Genomic DNA, 18,344 nt, shown 5'->3' with positions numbered 1-18,344 from the left:
GAGCACGAAGAATTCTGCTTCCACCTCGACTTAATCTGCAGGCTCCAGACACCAGAACACAGAATTGGGAAAATAAAAAAGGGGGATGAAAGAGAAGAGCAGCTCCACCTTCCTGTTTCTCACCACAACCATCATGAGCTCATCAGTACTGCTTGACAATCTAAGCAACTGCACGAAACCAGAACAAAATTATTCACAAAGAAGCAATATATTGCCTTGTAAAAAATATTGGCTTCAAGAGGATAATGAGAGGTCTATCCATCCCCAACTCTAAAAAACAAAACCAGAGGCAATAATGACACTGGAAAAGAGGAAGAAAAAAATGCTTCCTCAGTCTTAAGCAGCTGGTAAAAGAAATAACATTGATACCATACATTTAAACTTCTTTAGGACCTTTGTTTCAATATGAATCATCACAGAGAAAGTGATAAAAATGAGAAAATAATAAACAGATTATTTTTCCAACTTACATTATAACGCATTACTGTGCAGACACATTTTTTTTTTTTTAATGAAAATCTTGCTGAGATGCTTCCCTGGCCTGGTGTCATTTAATAAAGCTATCAGTAATTTGGAGAAAGAGCCACACAATTACTGAAAATGTGTGTAAAGCTGAAGTGATATTAAGTAATGAAGAACAGAGGTCATGAATGTAGAATGTGCATCCCTTGATATGCTGTGGGAACAGAGTGTGCGCATTCCAATAATCAAATATGAAGTTACATACATTAAAACCAAATAGCCATACTCAAGTACATCAATATGAAGCTGTGCAACACATTTTTCTCTTGTTTACTGGGGAAAAAAAGGAAGGAAAATTTTTAAAAAGTACTTCTCTAACAGGTTCCTTTACCCTTCTGCTGTGAAAAAAGCTCCTCCTGATCACATGGAAGTTTTCACACAAGGGACACAAACAGGATGGTACTTTTTCAAATAGATGCACAAAAGTGAAGAACTGCACACGGCAGCTGATAAAAGTCCTAATACTTAGAAATCCTAGTACTTTCAAAATCTCTATAACACAGTTTGCACTTAAATAGCCTCAGAAACTAATGCTTCTTTTAAAGGAATACAAGTGAATGTACCTAAAGGAAAGTTGAGCTAGGGCAGCAAGTTTGTTAGTTTGTTTAACAGCATGAAAAAAGGAAGAGAAACAATATAGACTACACAAACTGCTTTGGAAGAACATAGCACTCCTCAATGGACTGAAAGACATTTCACAACAGTTCAGAACTTGAAAAGCATGGGTTTTGGAATCACTGATGCTCAAGGTACTGAGACAACTTGGACCATAAAAACGTTTCTGGAATCTCCAATTCAAGCACAACCTGATGTAAGAAATTCAAACACTCAGAACCAAGCCAGAAAAAACCTCACATTTGAAAAAAACCCAAGACAGCATCATAACGAATTGGGTCACCAAAGCTTACATCCTTAGAAAGCTTGATAGAGACCAGAGGAAGACTGTCATGGGTAACCCAAAATGTTATTTTATTTCGTATCTATCCATGCCCAAAATTGTTACTGCCTCTTTAAGACCCAACACATCCAGAACTGGAATCCCAGGGCAGAGGGGGCATTACACCAGTCCCTTTTTAAATTGGAGCTGGGAAGCAGGGAACTCTCTGCTGACAGCATTTGCTGAAAGTGGAGGCTCTGCTTTGGAGGGGCTACTTTGGTTGGGGTTTTCTCCTGGGCTTCCAATAGTAACCACTCCTAAAAACTGCAATTCGCAATCAAAAACTGTTTTGGAGTGAATTTTGCAAAGCCAGCCGGTCGCTGGGGCCCGGTCACCCCGTGTCAGTGCTGACACACCGGTTTCTCCCCCCACAGCACACTCGCAGTGGGAGAACGTCAGCACCAACATCGTCAGTCTGGCAGGCAGTGGTGCTGACCCCACAAGCACCAGCACTTCTCATCTGCCACTAGAACCGCTCCATAAGCTCCTGCCCTCCCGAGGGTTTGCCACCATCTCTTCCCTTCGTCTCCCAGACCGTGTGATCGCCTGCAAAGATGCCATCTCAGGGGCAGAGTCTGATGCCATTTTCCCTTTCTCTCCCTACAGTGGTCGCCCGTGGTGGGTGCCATCTGAAAAGAATATTTCCGCCATTTCGGGGCTCACTTTATTCTGGGGGAGTTAGTGAGATTTAGCAATTTTGTATCTAGTGATTATTTACTGTTATTTTTTGCATTTTGCAGTTTCACTTGTTAGTAAACTGTTATTTTTTCACTTATATCTAGTCACATTTTGTTTCTCCTTATTGGTGGAAAGGGATTGGTTAAAATAAAGGAGAAGAATTCATTTAAGAGTGTTCGCCTTTAAGTTATCTTAAACCAAGACAAAGATACAGTTAAGACAACTATAATATTCAATAAGAATTGGATACAAAGAACAGGAAAATATGTACAAGGTATATATTTGAGAAGGGTATACTCATTAGTCAATCATGTTCTACTAATAAGAAGCTTTAGAAAAAGTTTCTGAGAGAAACAATGTATTCCGCCATACGGAGAAAAATTGAAACAACTAAAACAGTAAACAGCTAAACTGAAGTACTAGAAGACCAGTTTGGGTACGAATTTAACTCTTAGAAGTTGGACTTTTCAGTACAAGTTAAAATAGTCTTTGAAAAAAGGTAAAAGTTTAAAGGTCTAACTTACATCTTGTCACTATAAATAGGTAGTGCTAAGGTGATTTGTATCTAGAAGATTCTACTAGTACGCAGCTCTAACTACCATTGAAGAGAGAAACATGCACTGAAAAGAAAGTTTTAACTTTCCCAGAACATCTCCTGCAATACCCTACATTCCACAACCAGTCCTACAATGGCTCATTCAATTTAGACATTAGCTCTCATTGAGAAGAATAGTATCTCAGAAGAACATGAGTCCATAGTTGAAGGGAAAGCTGAAGAATATACTACAGAAGTAACAAAGAAAACCACAAATTATTAGCAAAACGAAAAATTCAGGTAAGAAGCAAAGCAGAAAAGTTAGTGCACTTCAACAGAAAAGTACAACACTGAATACAGAGCATTATCAGTCCAGTGGCATATGCATTAAAAAGATCAAAGAAACTACGGATCAGCGATCCAATATTGGCAGAGATTTATTGTGCTTAGTGCTCAAAATCACATTTTGATAATCCTCAGGTCATCCAAATACCCTGCTATTAAATGGGAACATGTTAGGAGACAACTGCTAAGGATGTAACAAACACCTTAAGAATAAAGAAATGAATAATACATTGGTAATTGCGAGGCATGAAATACAAAGCACAGCACTAACAGACAAAGAACAGCAATTCGATACCCAAGTTTTTGCAAAATAACTGGATTTTAAGCAACATAGACTAAATCCATGTTGTATGTAAAGTTACAGGGTTGTAAAATATAAGAATTCCCAACACTTGTATAAAAATACTTATAAACAGTATGAGAAGCAGTCTAATTTTGACTTTTTGACATTAATAAGTCACACCACAATACTCTTTTGAAGTAATAATCTCACCTGCTGAAGTAGTTCAATAATAGTAAAACACAAACTACCCTGTTAAAAATTTATTTAGATTCACAGGTCAGGTTGGCAGCTACCACCCAGCATACCCATGCATTAAACTGTGGCAATTGTTTACAGAAATTACAACCAATTCTTAGGGAGAAACTGTAGAACAAGAGTAGGCCCTTGCTCAAAGCATGAAAGATATTTAATACAAATTAGGAGCATAAAATGTGAGGCTTCAGGAAATATAACAGCTGAGGGAGGAACCAAGAGATAAGACAGTATTAGAAAAAACCTGAGCAGATTAATGCAGAAATCCAAAGACTCTCAAGATCTATGAGGCAGTAGGAACCAGAAATATTTGAAAACTGTCAATTTATGTATTGCATTACCAGTGGAATACCAATCCTTCCCGGGAAAAGATTTAAAGTGCAAGGTGAAAGCAGCTGTTATGGATGTTAGTACTTTCCAGTTTGAATCAGCAACTGTTACCATACAATAATAGGAAACTGACTACGGACACCTTCATCACACTGCAGGTATCATGACAGATTCTGGAATATTTTCTTAAAAAGACTGAATTAGAAAGTTGAGCTGGGTGGGGGGCTTCATTTGATTCTGGCTTTCATGAAGAAAAAAAACAAAACAGCCAGAAAGTCCAATCAGACCCTTCTTCTCCTAGAAGAGAATGACGAAAGTTCTAGATTATGAGAAAAACTTGCTTCCTCCACAGTTATCAAACACATCACTGAAAAAGCCTCGCCTTTAAGACGGCATACAAGTTTACAAATTTCTGCAGCTGGCCTCTTTTACAAGATAAGGGTTATAGAGAACGCCTGTTTTCCACATTGTAACATGTATCTGCTTCAATACACCTTCCTTACTGCTAAGGAAAGCAGTGGCCTTGGACTGTATTATTTATCTTCTGCATCTGACCTGTTATGAGAAATAAACAAAGAGACAACAAAGAAGTATCACATTCCCAGAAAGAAGTGCAGACCTCCTCAAAATATACTTAAGACAGGCATTCTTAAAAACCTATCAATTAATTCATCACTCATATAGAAGATTATAGCCTTCTCCTAGGATGGGCAAACAAAATTCAGGAGAGACCTACAAGCAAAATTCAGAGCAGGACATTCTCATATCATAATTGAATAACAAGATAAGAGTATGCTAAGCCATTTAATTGTGGAAGCAACTACTACAGCTAACCTTTGCTTTTCAGTGCTCACCACACCTGAGCCAGCTCCTTTAGAAAAAAAACGTAATTCTTCTCCTAAATAACCCTACACTGTTAGTTGCACATAGTTGTTCAGGAGTCATCAAGTTCTGAAACAGAAGACTCAACAGATCTTTTGCAGCATCAAGTGAGTGCACTGGGAAGTAAAATATATCAGAAAAGCCCAGTCCTTTCTGGACAAATTTGATCACAAACATTCATGTGCCTATGGATCTGTTCTGGAAGCAGGTTCCTAAAATTAGTGACTGACCTGGAAAACCAACCCAAATTTTAACCTTTTTTCAACTTCATAAGGAGAGTAGAAAAAGAGAACATGTGCATGTGTATGTATGCATGCACACACAAATACACACAAAACCTCTCTCCTAATTACATTAGCACCAAAGTGATAAATGCAAGTCTAAGCTCCTTAGACACATTATCACAGTAAGTGGTTTCCCAGGTTGCAGAAGTACTGTGCAAGCTGAGCTGGGTTCCCAAAACGCAACTCAGTGAACTCCCTGAACCAACCACAATGCTTTATCATCACTTCTTCTCTATAACAGGGCAATTCTCTCACACTTTCCTGAATAGGAAAGGATTTCACTGGACAGTTTAAAAGCCTAAGTTAATGTTGGCTCTTCATCCACTTACTGTAAGTTACACACAGCGTCAGTTTCTTCCGCCACACTTGTGGTTAAGACTAGCAAGGCTCATTCAGGAAACATGTGAATGATTTTCTGTTTTACTTATTTCTCTCTCTCACCAAAGTAGATACAGTATCTAACCCCCTACATTTTTCTGTATTATTTCTGGTGATTTTAGAGACAGCACCACTCTTTTCCCCAGACAACTCAATTTGCTTTCCTGTCCAATTCGGCACTAGCAATCCTTACCCCAAACCTGGAAAGTGAAAAACCTTGCAACATTCCTTAAAACTCTGTTGTAGTTGGTAGTAAGTAAATTTTAGCAATGAAGACTGGTGCATGAAGCACATCCTGTCATGCATACCTTTCCATCCTAGCCCATGGTCATTTGCAAATGTCTTTGAGAATTCTGAACACAGCTCAAGCAAGGGAGCACTGAATGGCCATAGGTAAAAAGATGATCCCTTTTCCAGTTCCAACTGGAATGCAGCAGCAAGCAGAGAATTATGGATCCATAAAGTCCCTTCTCCCGAAGCAACAAGGGCCATGGTATTGCAGGATGGATTCCACACTTGGCCTCAGCCACAGACGTTCGGCCTGAGCCGTAAGGTTTCATTCACATCAGAAGACCTACTTGGTGTATAAGAGGCTCAAGAAGGGCCCCGAGAACTTTCACTTGGACGTTTGTCGGGGGCGCGGGGAGAAGCATTCTTTATTTTGTGCCAACTCCTCAGGTCACGGAGGGTGGAGCAGTACCCTGCTCCCAGCGGCAGCTTCAGCGAGCTGTCGCTTGCCGTCGACTACAGTGTGCGTGTGCTGGTGATTTTGTACCGTGTGGGGCCTGAACTGGGGCGCGGGGTGGAGCTGGCGGAGCGGCCCCCGCGGCCCCACGCCCGTCCGCAGCGAGCGCGCAGGCCGCCGCCGGGGGCCGAGCCGCCGGGGCCCCGCGCCGGAGGGCGGGAAGCACTTACCTAGGAAACTTCTCCTTCAGCTTCCTCAGGCTCTGCCGGGTGGGCTGCACGTGCCCCAGGAACTGGGCTATCTCATCGTACTGGGCTTTGCTCAGCTTCATGCCTCGCACCGCCGAGGCTGCGCGGAGGCGGCGGGAGGGGCGCGGGCCGCGCTGGGCGGCGAGAGGCAGAGGCCAGTGATGGCGGGGCGGGGAATCGCGGTACCCCCGGGGCCCCCTTTGCTACCAGCCCAGCACCGAGGCAGCCACGAGCCGCCGCGGCTGCCGCTTCCCGCAGCTCCGCCCCGCGTCCCGTCCGGGGCGGTGCGAGGGGGGCGGTGCGAGCGGCCATCCCGCGCCGCCCGGCTTTGCGCAGCCGCTCCGGCGGGCGGGAGGACGCGGCTCCTGGCCGGCTGGGCCGCCGTGCCCCCCGGGCGTTTCTGGCCGAGCTGGGTGCTGGCAGCCTCACGTTTGAGGATGTGCTCTGTTTGGTGCCCCGCAAATGGCTTCTAAGAGCCGCCTGGCGCCTGCGAGGGCGGAAGGAGCTGGCCCCAGCCGCAGCGGGCAGAGGAGACCGAGGTGCTGGGTCTTGCCAGCGCTGGGGCGCGGGGTCCGAGCCCTGCTGCATAACGGCGTAAAAGTGTCATTTTCAAGGCTCTTTTCACAAGTCAACGCTGAAATTACTGTTTCTTGTTGTTTAAAGGGAAAGTAAAAGCTGTAGCAGCAGAGCTGCAGATGCGGACAGGGCCTGCAGCCTTGCGCATGCACAGGGTAAAGGCTCCTTCTAAATTTTAGAAAACCATCCAAGTTCGTGCTTGGATTTTCTTCAGAGTTGGTTAAGACTCAAACTTAGGCAAGCAGTATTATTAAATATCGTTTAAATATCAGTAAGTATCAGCAAGCCTTAGTTTCTGTGCTGGGTGTTTTTAATAACTACTATAACTTCAAAGGGAAGTATGCTCTCCTATAAACAACATATAAAGACTAGTGGTTACGAAGAGAATTGGCCATGCAGGTGATCAAGAAATATAAGTACTCCCTTTGGTTTTGATTTATTTTCATTAATGAACTACATACAGGATTCTGGTGTCCTAATCTTGAGGTTTCAGGCACTTAAAACTGTGAATTAAGAACTGAATTTCTTATTTTTATAGATTTTAGGTTCTGTTCCTTTGCTTCCTCTCTTGAAAGCTTTAGGATCACATTTTGAGGTTTTTTCAGCATCTTAGCTAGGAACTTAAAAAAGTTTATTGCAAGAGCACAAAATCTAGAACTTCAATGAAGAGCAAGTAGCGTGGGTATGCCAGCAGGGTCAGTCATTTAGTAATATTTATGAAACTGGTTTCTGATTGAGAACGCTTAAAGAGCCCTCTATCACTTGATCTTCCATGAACTTTAGTGAGTTTTGTTTGGAACCAGAAGCCTTCCTAGGAACAGCTGTTTCTGAAACTATGACATAAATGTGTTTGAAACTCATTACTTGCCCACCAGTAAAAGAAAATGCAGTGAACCTAATCCAAATTACAGATTCTATTCCTCACTCTGAGATCAAAAAATACTATGTGAAATTGAAAAAAGAGCATTCTGTTAACCAGGAGTATTATTTAATATAAAGATAGTTTATTTTCTTTAGCTCTATCAAAGAGTGTAGTAGGAGATATGTATGTTTGGAAGGGAAGAGGGTGTTCCTTTCAATGTGATATCCACTTTAAAGGCCAATAAGTATATCATTTTCTTGAAATTTAAAAAAGGTAGTTTTCCTCTATCTTCCCAAAGATGATAACTATGGCTTTTTCTTTAGGAATTAGGAAAATAATTAAATACTGTTTCACTACCATTACTACTGCTTCTTTAGAAACAATCAATTGTGCTTCTTTAAAAAACAAACAAGCAAACAACGTTTTTCTGTCTTTGTTGTGGGATAATTTCCAGTGAAGGTGTTTTTAAAACGTTAATGCTGCTATCTATAGCTTCTATCTCTGTTCATTTTGCCTGTTCACTAGTATATGTTCTTGATTTTTTCTTAATAAATCAAATGACGCTTCAGTCTACAATGCACAAAACAATGGGTTAGGACTGCAATATGAAGTTATCAGTCTATGGACCAAACTACAAACATCTGATGTATGTATTAGGTACACATTGGATATATTTTGTAGTCTCTCCTACTGGATCAAGGTTTTGTAGATTTCAAAATAATTTTTTAAAAAAGCAAATTACTTTCTAACATGAAGGTTCACTGAAACCAAGAGGAGCTAATACCATGCTGTCATGGGGAGGTAACAGCCTCAGATGTGAACTGATGCAGGGCACCATTTTGCGTGGTGCAGTGCAAAACATGGAGGAGAAATTCTATGTGCAAAGTGTAAGCCACTCTTTGCCTAAATTAGTTAATACAGAACTTTTCGAATGAAACATTCAAAAATCCAGTGAGGGGGAAAATAAAAAGAGCAGTTCCTAGCAAGAAGAGTCTCTTAAATACTTTTTTCCATCTATCTAACTGCCTTTGCAGTTTTACTATATCAAGCAAGCATCAGACCATCTGTAATTAAAGTTGTGGACATCCATATTGTAAGGTGCTGTAGATGGTGGAAGTTTGCATAAATCCAATATGCAACTGGATGAAATATGTAAGAAAAATAAAAGGTGTGAAAACCTTAATTTTACATTTGGCTCAAGGAGATTGAGAGCTGCAAATGATTGGATGCTGGAGGAATGTTCTCAAGTAGTTACTATGTGCTCGCTTTGTTCTTAGATATTTCCTTGGTATCTGCATGAGGCAGCTGCTCTTGACTTTTGCCTTGAGGTTGGTTTCCTATCTGTCTAGTATATAAACAAAGTTTCCTTCCGAGAGAAAGTAAAGAGAAAAAAAATGATGGGAAAAACAAACAATTGGGATTGACAAATGAGGGGAAAAAATGAAGAGGATGTGTAATCTTTGGGGGGAAATAAGGACAGGGAGACAGAGCAAAACACCTGGCAGAGGACTTCCAGTAATGACTGTCCTTCCTTGTAGGTTGTGTTGGGTACAGTTGGTATAGGGCAGTAAGTAATGGACCTTTGTTCCATTGTTTTTTGTTTTGTTTTAGCTGGTAGTGTGTGATATTAGTATGTGTCTCCTATTTAAGAAGACAATTGCATAGTGTGATTTACAGGTAAGTTCGGGGTTAAAATACCATTCATTATTCTCCACAGAGCTTAAAAAGACCTATGTTTTGAGAACAGGTAACTAACGTATGATATTAATGAGGAGTCAATTCATGCACAAAGTGTAAATTTTGATTTGATTTTTATGCCCTTACATGCAGCTGTCTTTTTACTTTATCACCCCTTTTCTTCATAGACAAAATCTCTGGTCCATGTTGCTTTCTGTAACAAAATTAATGAAAAGACTGCTAGCACTCATATATATTTTCCAATCTATTGATTGTAGATCCTAATGTTGGGAGCTATGCTAAAACTAGAGTCTCCTTTCCCACTGGTTGGGGTGCTAGTTACAATTCTCTAATGCTTTTAATCCCTCTTCATTCAGTTTGGTACACATACTTCTAGAAGTGTCTTTCAGTTGTTTCTTCTATTTCATGTGATTTTTTTTGTTGTGGAATTCAGTTCTTCTTTGAAATTTTTTCATTGGAAGAAAAACTTGATCATGCTTCCACTTAACTTGGTCTAATAAACACCTCCACAGGATACAGTTGTTACCTCATAAAAAAGGAGAACCGTCAATTTATGTTCTAATTTATCCATAGGTTTTAATGTGCTTTCTGAAACTGCTTGTATTGTGAAACAAACCATGATATCTTCAGTATGTATTAAACAAAAAAGGAACTGTTGATCTATGCATGGCTGTTAAACATTAACTGTTTTGCCATTTCACAAGATGGTAAGTCACCCTAAGTTTTTTTCCCCTAGAAGTGTACATGGGATTGCTTGATACCATAACAATGTGAGGAACATGGCAGCAATAGAATGATTATACATAGCAGAATACCAATTTTAAAAGGCATTGTTTTCCTTCTATGTCTACAGATTTATTCCTCATAATTACAGAAGTCGTTGAAGAAAATTAATCTATTTTTCTGTACTATTATTATACCAGATATATGTTTCTATAAAATACTTATTTGCTTGTTGAAGTACTTAAAAAAAAAAAAGGGAAAATAAAAGAGTGCATTGCTACAGTATATTGAGAACATTGCTTTATATTCATGGGGACTGATCTATGGTCAATAGCAAGTCTATCAATTTTAATGGACTTAGGCCACTTCTATGGTTCTTAGCTGCATGTTTATGTATTTTCTGTAACAAGATGTAAAAGATTGTTGAAAATTATGAGTTATTTAAAAATCAATTTCTGTAACTGAGATGGCAACATGCCCAAAATGTTCTTACCCTAACACTTGACTTTACTGTAGTTTCACATTATGAAATTTCTGGAGCTTGGATTTGCCTTTTTAAGCTCTCAGTAGTCAGATACAGAAACCTATATAAAAATACCTTTCTGTTTTCAAATTCAATTCTTTAAAGTTAATTTTCCCTCTTTGTTGATATTATTAAAACACTGCATTAACTAATGTATACCGCTTTTTTCCCAAGGGATTTCAGCTACATTCACTGTATGGAAAAGAAAACTGTAGTCATGTGATGAATTAGATTCTTTTCTGAAAGGCTTCTGTCGTATTTGTTGCAGAATTTGCAATAAGTACCACTTGAATGAAGCAGGAACTGTAGAAAGAAAATTTAAGTGTAAAGAGAATTGGACTGCTCAATGAATATGGATTCTATCCTTGCCTCTATGGACTTTTATGTATGCTTAGAAGTCATTTGATGGAATTTTCTTTCCATGTGTTTGTTTTGTTTATTTTTTTTAACACAATATACATGTTATTCCGTGCCAGCCATCTAATTCAATTATATTGGTGCCATAAGCTGTTGGCTAAAGAGATCATCCCAATCTGCTCTGGCCAGTTTCAGAGTAATACCTGTGCGCTTGTAGTACTGCTACTGCTGATTGTGTGCATACATGGTCAGACAGATTAGCTGATCCAGCTGAAAACATAACATGCAAAAAACCCACCTAATACTATTATTTTTCATCTAAATCAACTGTGAATTCAACTCACTGAACAGCCTTGAAAATGTAAATGCCAACACATGTCAGGAAATAGGAATGCAAGGCTACCTCTGTCTGTTCATGGTAGCAGATCCTTGAGGGATTAACCTCACAAATTAGACCTCTAAATTAGGTGCCAGTCATTAAGCAATATGATTATCCTGCATATGTTCTGCTAAGAGTTTACATTTGACAGCGTCATTGTACTAAATGCTAAGTACTATCAATGGAACTGAATTTAATGAAACTTGAACCTTGAACATACAGAGTACTGGGCACAGTACTCTGAAAAATCAGGTGCTGGGTGTATTCTACTGGAGAGCCCAAATCAGTGAACAGCTTTGGGCTAAATCTTTCAAATTTGATTTCTCTCCTACACATATATACAAATAAAAAAATATATGCACGCATGCACAGAAGTATACAAAAGTACACATGACAGAGGAGAATATATTTTGAAAATACATATACTAGTATATATTTTCTTGCTTGTGCTTATTCAATAAGATGCTGTGGTAGTGCTTAGTATGTCTGACATGGACAGTTGGCAGTAAAGAATCAGTGAGGCCAAATTTTGAATTTAAGAGTTAAAAATAAGTGCAGAAGAGGTGCACTATTTTCTATGTAAGTGAGGCAAAGGAGGGAAAAATTAGGAATTTGGAACTGTTGTGTAATACAGATAAAGAATAGGACTGAAATGAGGTTGTACATCAGAATGCTTGGTATAATGTACAAGTTTCACAGTTTTTGACATAATAACAGTGATGTTACAATGTATAAGTAAAATTAACACACTTATTAATACAACTAGTGAAATAACAAGTATACTTACTAATACATTGCGTTATGGTTTTTTTCTAATTAGCAAAATTTTTAAATTTTGCAGTATATTTCTGAAGCATTGTTATGAGACAGCAATGCTCTGCTGAATTACCTCAGTTATTTTTATGAACTTGTCAGAAACATAGTACCTCAGAGTAACTAGTAGCTTGTCAGTATCTCTTCTTACAGCCAGAAGAATTTCAAATAGAAGGGTAAGTACAAGGCTAAAACTAGCTCTAGTATTGTGCTTTGTTGCTTCCTATCAAAATCTCTGAAAGAGGAACAAATTCTGCCTAAGAATAAATTGTGAAAGAGGGAGCAGATTCCTGTAAACTCTATGACCTGTTGATTTATCCAGTGCCTAACAACTGGTAACATAAACTTAAATTGTAGAATTGTGTGCTGTTGTGTTAGTTTGGGTCTTTTTTCTGCCTCCGTCTTTTTACACCCACACAAAGAAAATAAAACAGGAAAGGTATAGCTTGCAGTGAGTGGCCAATACTGTTCTGACTTCAGTAGCAGCCGTGTATGATTAGCCAACCTGAAAATTAGGACCTTATTATATGTAATCTGGAACTTTTAGGCATATAACAATTTTTAGGGAACTTTGGATTATTTTAGATCAGATAAGCTTTGAGGATGGACACAGAAGTAGATTAAGGGTGATTTTTTTCTTTCCCCCTAGTAGTGAAATCTCTATTGTCACCTTATACTTATGGAATGATATTAAATATCTGAAGTTTCTTTAACTGTTTTTCTTCTAAAATGCGCAGTGCTTTATTATGTATTCAAGAATTCATACCCCTCATTACATATCAAATATTTTCACTGTTATAGAATTGGAATATTCTTTGCATGCATTATCGCAGAATCAGAAAAAAGTAGAATGCAGCTAACTTTGAGATCACGTAGTCAACCTGATCAGGTATGTGATAATATCAAATATAACTGCACTGTATCATACCAAAATATTTCTAATTTGTTATTGTAGATTTCCCTAATGAGGTTTTTGTAGTCTCCACTGGTAATATGTTCCAGTATTTTATTCCACTTGAACTTGAAAAGCTTCTTTCTAATATTTAATTCCAAGCCTATGGATTGCAAAGGAAAGCATTTTTCTCTGTGTACTCTGAGGAAATAGGAAAATGATAAATCACTGGCTTTTTTACTTGTTTCAGGATTATTGTACTGCTGATCCACTTCTCCCATTTTCTTTGGAAGTGTATGCAAGCCCAGTTCTTTCAGTCCTTTCTTGTAAGTCATTTTTCTGAAAGGGTTGTCATTTTTTTGCTCTCTATACATTGCAACATCTTTCTTACAATCCAGTGCAAACACTGCTTCAGCTGAGGCATTTCATTTTGCTGAGTAGAATAAAAATTCTCATATTTTCTAAGCAAGATTCCTATGTGCTGTTTTTCAAATTAACTACTAAAAAAAAAAAAATCACACTGTTAGTTTTTATTCTGCCTTTGCTCACTCTTCAGTCTGTTATGCTAGCCTATAGAAGTAGCACCATAAAGGGAAAACAAACTATGTGTAGCACAGTGAATACACTGGTCTGTCTCTTGTGGTAGGGGATTCAGTGTGCAAAATACAAGAAAATAAGATTCCAAAATACTAGTGGGTGAACACTGTAATATAGATATTAGATATTTTTTCATGAAACGTTATAATACCATTACAGTTTCTTGAGTGTTCCATTTCTTCTGTTACCCATTTATTCTTTCTAACACATGTAAAACATATTTGACATTTATAATAATGGAATTATTAGGCATGTTACTGACATCAAGGTTTAAGGGACTGGGTGACACAGGGAATTTATGTTCCACTTTAATCCATTTATCTGCCTCCTCTGGGAACAGATTTTAAATCTAACTCAAGCCATACCAATTTGGGGGGAAAAACCTGCTTAATCCTACAGCCTGGAAAACATGTAAATGTATGAAATTGTTGTCTAGGTTCCCCCTCACCTCTTCTTTTTTAGGAAGGAAAATATTAATGATTTATATGATGACTTTCTCTTCGAAATTGCATGGCTATTTGTTCAGATCTGGTGTTTTTCAGTTCAAGAATTAAGAGAGATGATGATACAGATGCATTATATAAGACATTAAATAATTGAAATATAAAAGTATATGATTCCATAGAGTAATAAGTAGTAGTCATTAATTCTTTGGCACATTAAAGCAATTTTTTTTTTCAATTATAAACATAAAAAGATTTTTCTAGATTACTGGTGCTTTTTTTTCTTTTTTTTGGTTGTTTTCCTTTCTTTTTCCTTTGTTTTTGTTTTGGTTTTGTTTTGTTTTTGATTGATTTGTTTTTGTTTTGATTTTGCCAGGGAGGAAAGCTTTTGAGTGTGCTTCAAGTATGCAAATGTGTACAGTAGCACTAAAACCAGTTGCTTCAAGGGCATGTGAAGAGGCAATGTAGGTTGCCTAAACTTAGGCAATCCTGAATGAGGTCACCTGTTCCCCTGTAATAAAACTGGTGTGCTCTTTCTGATCTATAAACTTAATGAAGCTTACTTATACTTGGTTAGTAATGATTTGTATAGAACCAGTCTCTGAAGTACTCTAATGTGAGTCCAAAATCATTTAATGCTGATGTAAGCACAATCAGAATCAGGCACATTATATGACTCACACTGATGTAGTCAATTATCTTTATAATGTAAGGAATGGTAAGAGAAGAATTATTGCCAGTCCTTGATTTTTGACATTGGCATTCAGGCACATATCTGGAGAAATTCAACTTGGGAACCATGTATTGTACATGTTCAGTCAGAATAATTTGCTGCATACTGAGATGCCAATCTTAGGGTTTAAGATGAAAAATACACTCCTATTAGTCAAATATTTATGAGTAGAACCCAATGTGTTTAAACCTTGTTGACCTTTACATAGTTATGACATATATATCATCTCTTGGTTATCCTTACCGTTGCTTTGTTCTGGAAAAAGTAAAACAAGAGGTTAAGTAGTCCCTAAGGGTAAGTTAAAATGTAGACTACTGCCATGTTGCATGGCTGTCTTTCAAAACAAGTTGATGAGACTGCTCAAAGCAATAAAAGAGTTTACTAGATCATGCCATTTAAGAAAAAAAGGTATTTTTGAAAATGAGTTTACTATTCCATATTTAGTGTTCTAGTATTGTAAACAATATATTTGATAGTATTTGTGTTATGTATGTAAAGCCTAACTCCTGCTTTTCTCTTTAAGCAGTTGCATTCAAAATGAGTTTAAAATCTAATCTAATTTGGTAACACATTTAAATGTTCTTTCTGATTCAAGGCTGGAAGGAAAGTCACCATGACCATTTAGTCTGATTTCTTGCTTAATATATATTTTAGGTATTTCAATTGCTGCTTATAATTCAGCATCTGAATTAGCGGGCATCATTTTAGACAAAATGGTACCCAAAAATATACTTAGATCATAATTAAAAATTATCCAGAAATACAGACTCTTACTAAATTCTTTGTGGTTAATTACTTTTACTGTCAATTTTAAGTAGCCTGATTTGAACTTGTATAGCTATATTTTTATCACTTAGTTTTGCTGTATCTTGTTTTCGTGATTTTAGTAGGTTATATGGTAAATATATCAATATAAAGCCAGTGTTGCTGCTCAGATCACCTCTTATACTGTTCTTTGAGATGCTAAACAGATGAAGTTCATTAAAGTTCTAAACACTAGGTGTGTTGCTGATGTTCTTCAAAGGCCTTCTTTAAGCATTTTCTTTTGTAACCAGGCTAAATCTATGTACAGTCTTGAAAGCAGCTTTGCTGAGAAGAATGTTAGGGTCCTGGTGGATGGCAAGCTGACTGTGAGCTGGCAATGCACCCTCATGGCAAAAATGGCTAATAGTATCTTGGGCTGCATTTGGAGGAGCATTGTCAGCAGGTTGGTGACTTCTCTCAACTCAGCAGCGCTGGTGAGGCTGCATCTGGAGTACTGTTTCTAGTAGTAGGCAGTACTGTAGTAGGGGAATCTCAGCTGACCTTAACATTTTCTCTGCACTGGAAACTTCTACAGAAATACAGTGGTGAAATAGAAATCTTTGCTGTATCTTCTGGACTCTTTGCACCAGTTGGAAGGATGAATTTCTTTCTCCCTTGAAACTAGGTTTTGTGTAAACACCAATTTACTTAAAGCAGGGATTTGCACACTGCCTGCAGAAAGTAAATAAATAATAGTGGAAGAGAAGAAAGTCTTCAGTATTTGATATATAGCCTCATAAAGTCTTTTTCAGCCTTTAAACAACTGAAGTTTTGATCTGAGTCGTGAGTAGTGCTCTATATAGTCATCATATAGTTGCAACTGATGACTCCCAAAACTAGTCTTTTCGTCCTTTTTTCCCAGTTATTAGAGGTGTCAGAGAAAGACTTATATACTGTCAGTGGAGAGAATGCTTGCCTTTCTAGTAAAAATATTACATACTATCTATACATGACACCCCTTATCTTTGAACTGATTTTTCTTCTGGTGATGACTTTTGGTGTACCACCTAGGCCTAATTTCTAAAGATGGAAACGAATTAAATTTTTATGCATCTTTGATTTACCACATCTAAGTGAAATTCAGAATTTGCATTACTAGGAATTTTTAAACTAATTAAGTAATTTTTAGGGAAAAAATTTAGAATTTTAGGAAAACTGTGTAATTAGGTGAATTGAACTTTCTTATCTATACAGAGTGATACAAATGGATGTGAGCTGCTCTTTCTGTGCGTTGAACTGGTCAAGGTGAGTCTAGCTTGGGTCCAGAAAGCAGATTGCTGTGCCAGTGTTGTGGTAGACTTATCAGTGTTCTATTTTACTTTGCAGGGTTTCTCCAGCAAGCTTTGTTATGTGGCTTCCCTTGACTACCTTAGATGTGAATGTGTGATTTCTGTACCCATCTGCATTGCCATAAATGTGAGTTACTGAATGGGAATGGAGTTTATATAGCTTTGGTAAAAAGTAATTGAAGAACAGCATCTCAAAGATTTTGCATGAAATTTGATTTTGTAAACTGAAACTGAAAATGTAAATAGATTAAGAATTTGCTTATGCAGTCATCAGATGAGGAAAGTTTCCAGTGAAGATAATAGTAAGTATTCGTGGCAAAAATTAAAATTTCTGGAATGGTTATTTGTAATATTCATGGTTCAATGTTAAATGCTAGGGCTTCAGCATTTTTGTTAGCTATTTCAGAGTGCTCCTTTGAGGAACTGGAGAACTGTTCCCTATTTTCTAGCTACAATGCAGGCTGACAATTAATTGGAATATTTATTCTATTACTTTACAGGTGTGCATAATGTGTCTTTTACATGGCACAAGGCTTTTCTAAGTATACCCTTAAAGAGCTAACCCTTCCCTGAATTGTGACATTAACCTCCATGTCAAAATTTAGGTTAAGTTTTTATGGGGAAAATAAAATACACAAAAATAAGTTCTTTTTCTTCCACAGTTTCAATATACAGTAGTCTAAAGACTCACTTTACAGGCTAGTCTTAACGAAGCTTTTCTTTCAAAAATAAATAAAAAAAAATAGGATGGGAAGGATACTAGCACACTGGAGAAAATAAACCACATTTTTAAACCAATAATATGCAAATCCAAATTTTTACATATTTTTGGTCAGCTGTTTACTCCCATTCTAGTCATTATTCTTGACAGTGAAACACCAGTAACACTTTCTTGGTTAAGGAAGTTTTAAATATTAATCATAATCTTTCTGTTTATTTAAGTGAAAGAAAGAACAATGAAAAGGGAACTGCTTCAAATCAGTCCCCCTACTATTTTAAACTATTTATAGTATCACTAATCAAACCATAATTCATTAAAACCTTGGGAGAATATAATACTATTCCTTATATGCACTTCTTTGCAAGTGTGAGTGTTCTTAGGCAGTATCCTCATGGTTAGCACTAGCTTTTAACTGTCACCGTTACCATATGTAGTAATCTTTACTGATAAACTTAGCCCCTAATCAATAATTTCACAGACTAGGAAAGTAAAACATAATATAGTCCTTCAAATGAGAGTTATGTTAGTTGACGAGTTTGTAAAAACAATATGACACTTGTCTTCTAAATAATACT

At 37.6% G+C, this 18,344-nt stretch overlaps 1 protein-coding gene and 1 long non-coding RNA gene across 8 annotated transcripts in view; one reads left to right on the top strand and one right to left on the bottom strand.

Moving 5' to 3' along the window:
- The window catches only part of C6H15orf41 (chromosome 6 C15orf41 homolog), a 135,206-nt gene extending 128,570 nt beyond the window's left edge, over positions 1 to 6,636 (bottom strand). For 4 of the 7 annotated variants that reach the window (XM_032112315.1, XM_032112312.1, XM_032112313.1 and 1 more), the window contains exon 1: positions 6,342 to 6,634. In XM_032112315.1, coding sequence (XP_031968206.1) covers positions 6,342 to 6,442 — 101 coding nt within the window. In that variant the 5' untranslated portion in view covers positions 6,443 to 6,634. Of the gene's footprint in view, positions 1 to 6,341 lie in introns of all 7 variants that reach the window. The other 3 variants (XM_032112318.1, XM_032112316.1, XM_032112317.1) reach the window with 2 other exon arrangements.
- LOC116445580 overlaps positions 1 to 18,087 on the top strand; it is an 87,714-nt gene extending 69,627 nt beyond the window's left edge. The window contains exon 3 of the long non-coding RNA XR_004240819.1: positions 17,086 to 18,087. This is a non-coding gene — a long non-coding RNA (uncharacterized LOC116445580). The remainder of the gene's footprint in view (positions 1 to 17,085) is intronic.
- Positions 18,088 to 18,344: the final 257 nt, after the last annotated feature.

Source organism: Corvus moneduloides, chromosome 6, assembly GCF_009650955.1.
Source record: "Corvus moneduloides isolate bCorMon1 chromosome 6, bCorMon1.pri, whole genome shotgun sequence".
Lineage (NCBI taxonomy): Eukaryota > Metazoa > Chordata > Aves > Passeriformes > Corvidae > Corvus > Corvus moneduloides.
This window is presented reverse-complemented; position numbering and strand designations above follow the sequence as displayed.